This window comes from Galeopterus variegatus, unplaced genomic scaffold (assembly GCF_000696425.1).
Source record: "Galeopterus variegatus unplaced genomic scaffold, G_variegatus-3.0.2 Scaffold2430, whole genome shotgun sequence".
Classification (NCBI taxonomy): domain Eukaryota; kingdom Metazoa; phylum Chordata; class Mammalia; order Dermoptera; family Cynocephalidae; genus Galeopterus; species Galeopterus variegatus.
This window is the reverse complement of record NW_007728541.1, coordinates 154474-155879: the sequence shown is the minus strand read 5'-3', so window position 1 is coordinate 155879 and position 1406 is coordinate 154474. Positions and strand designations below refer to the sequence as shown.

General features: G+C 35.0%; 1 protein-coding gene across 1 annotated transcript in view; it reads right to left on the bottom strand.

The window, feature by feature from the left end:
- KIAA1468 (KIAA1468 ortholog) overlaps positions 1–1406 on the bottom strand; it is a 145025-nt gene that overhangs the window by 11550 nt on the left and 132069 nt on the right. The window contains exon 27 of the mRNA XM_008581669.1: positions 1264–1352. Within this exon, the coding sequence (XP_008579891.1) occupies positions 1264–1352 (89 nt within the window). The remainder of the gene's footprint in view (positions 1–1263; positions 1353–1406) is intronic.

Genomic DNA, 1406 nt, shown 5'->3' with positions numbered 1-1406 from the left:
ATGAGATATGATCAAGGACTGAATTAACAGAGTGGCTCGCGTATAAAGAGGAGGGAACAGAATAGAAAGACATTATGAAATTAAAGAACTAATTGGACATATTTTAGGTTGACTATTAGGTATCTAACTTGGGAGAAATCAGTGTGCCATTAGTCAAAATGGGGGAAAGAGAGTAATAGTTGGTTATTTTGGTTGGGGGGACTGGCCATGTTGAATTTGATATGACACTTGTGGGACATGCAGATAGAATGTACAAGTGGTGCAGAGAAATGAAGTTCTGTGGCTTCATCATGGAGTCAGGTAGAAGATGAAGATTTGTGAGACATTAACATATGAGGGGTCTTCAAAAAGTTCAAGGAAGGATTTGTAATATCTTTCAAGTCTATTTTTCCACAAACTTTTTAAAGTACCCTTATGATTCAGGCAAGTTAGATGATGAGCGTGGATCAATTTATTCATGGAGAGTAATTCTAATAAATGAAAAAGGAAACAATTAAAGGTGAAATAAGAAAAGAGGGAAGATTGGGAAGAACTGCCTACAGAAGTAGGAAAAAAATAGGAATAGAAGTGGAGTCCCAAGAGCCACAGAAGTACTGAAACAGAAAAAGCCGCAGACAAACCTGGAGCTATGAGGTCTAAAAAGTATCTTGTCAGCCTGGCAGTTTGGTCATGAGTGATCTTAGGGATAGCAGTTCTATGGCTGAGTAGTGAATATCATGTACCAATATACAGTGTGGAAGTTGAGAGAGTGAGTGTATACTATCGGGAAGAAAAAAGAGATTTGAAGAAAACGAAGGGACATTTTTGTTTCATTTAGGAGAGAAGAGTCAAACATCACAATAGGAAGAGATGGTAGAAAAATAGGTTGAAGATACGAAATAGGAAATAAATGCTAAGAGGGAAGTAAGAGACAAATATAAAGGAATGAAAGAATTAGGAGGAAACAGACAGAAAACTGAAACTTTGCTTCTAAGTTGGTGGTCAGAGATAACTAACATTTTATAGTTAAAATATTTCATGTATACTATCTTATTAAATTCTCATTATATAAAATGAAGGAGAATGTGTTATTTCTAGTTTAGAGAATTAAAGAAAGGCTCAAAGATGTTACAAGCAGTAAATAAATCCATACAATGACATTTAGCTAGATTTTAAAAAATTAATAAGCACAGCATATCATAATCAAGCCTCACATAAAGAAGAATGAAAGTCTGTATAGTAGGTATTACATATGAACATAGACTGATAATCAGAGTGGCTCACCTCATGCTCTGGAGAGAGATGTTCCATGTCAGTCCGTAAACATCTGAGACCAGGTAAAAAATGATTTACCATTAAATCCTCTGAAATGACTTAAAACAAGGTAGTTAAGGGAATTTAAACAAACCAAACTGGTATGTCCAAGA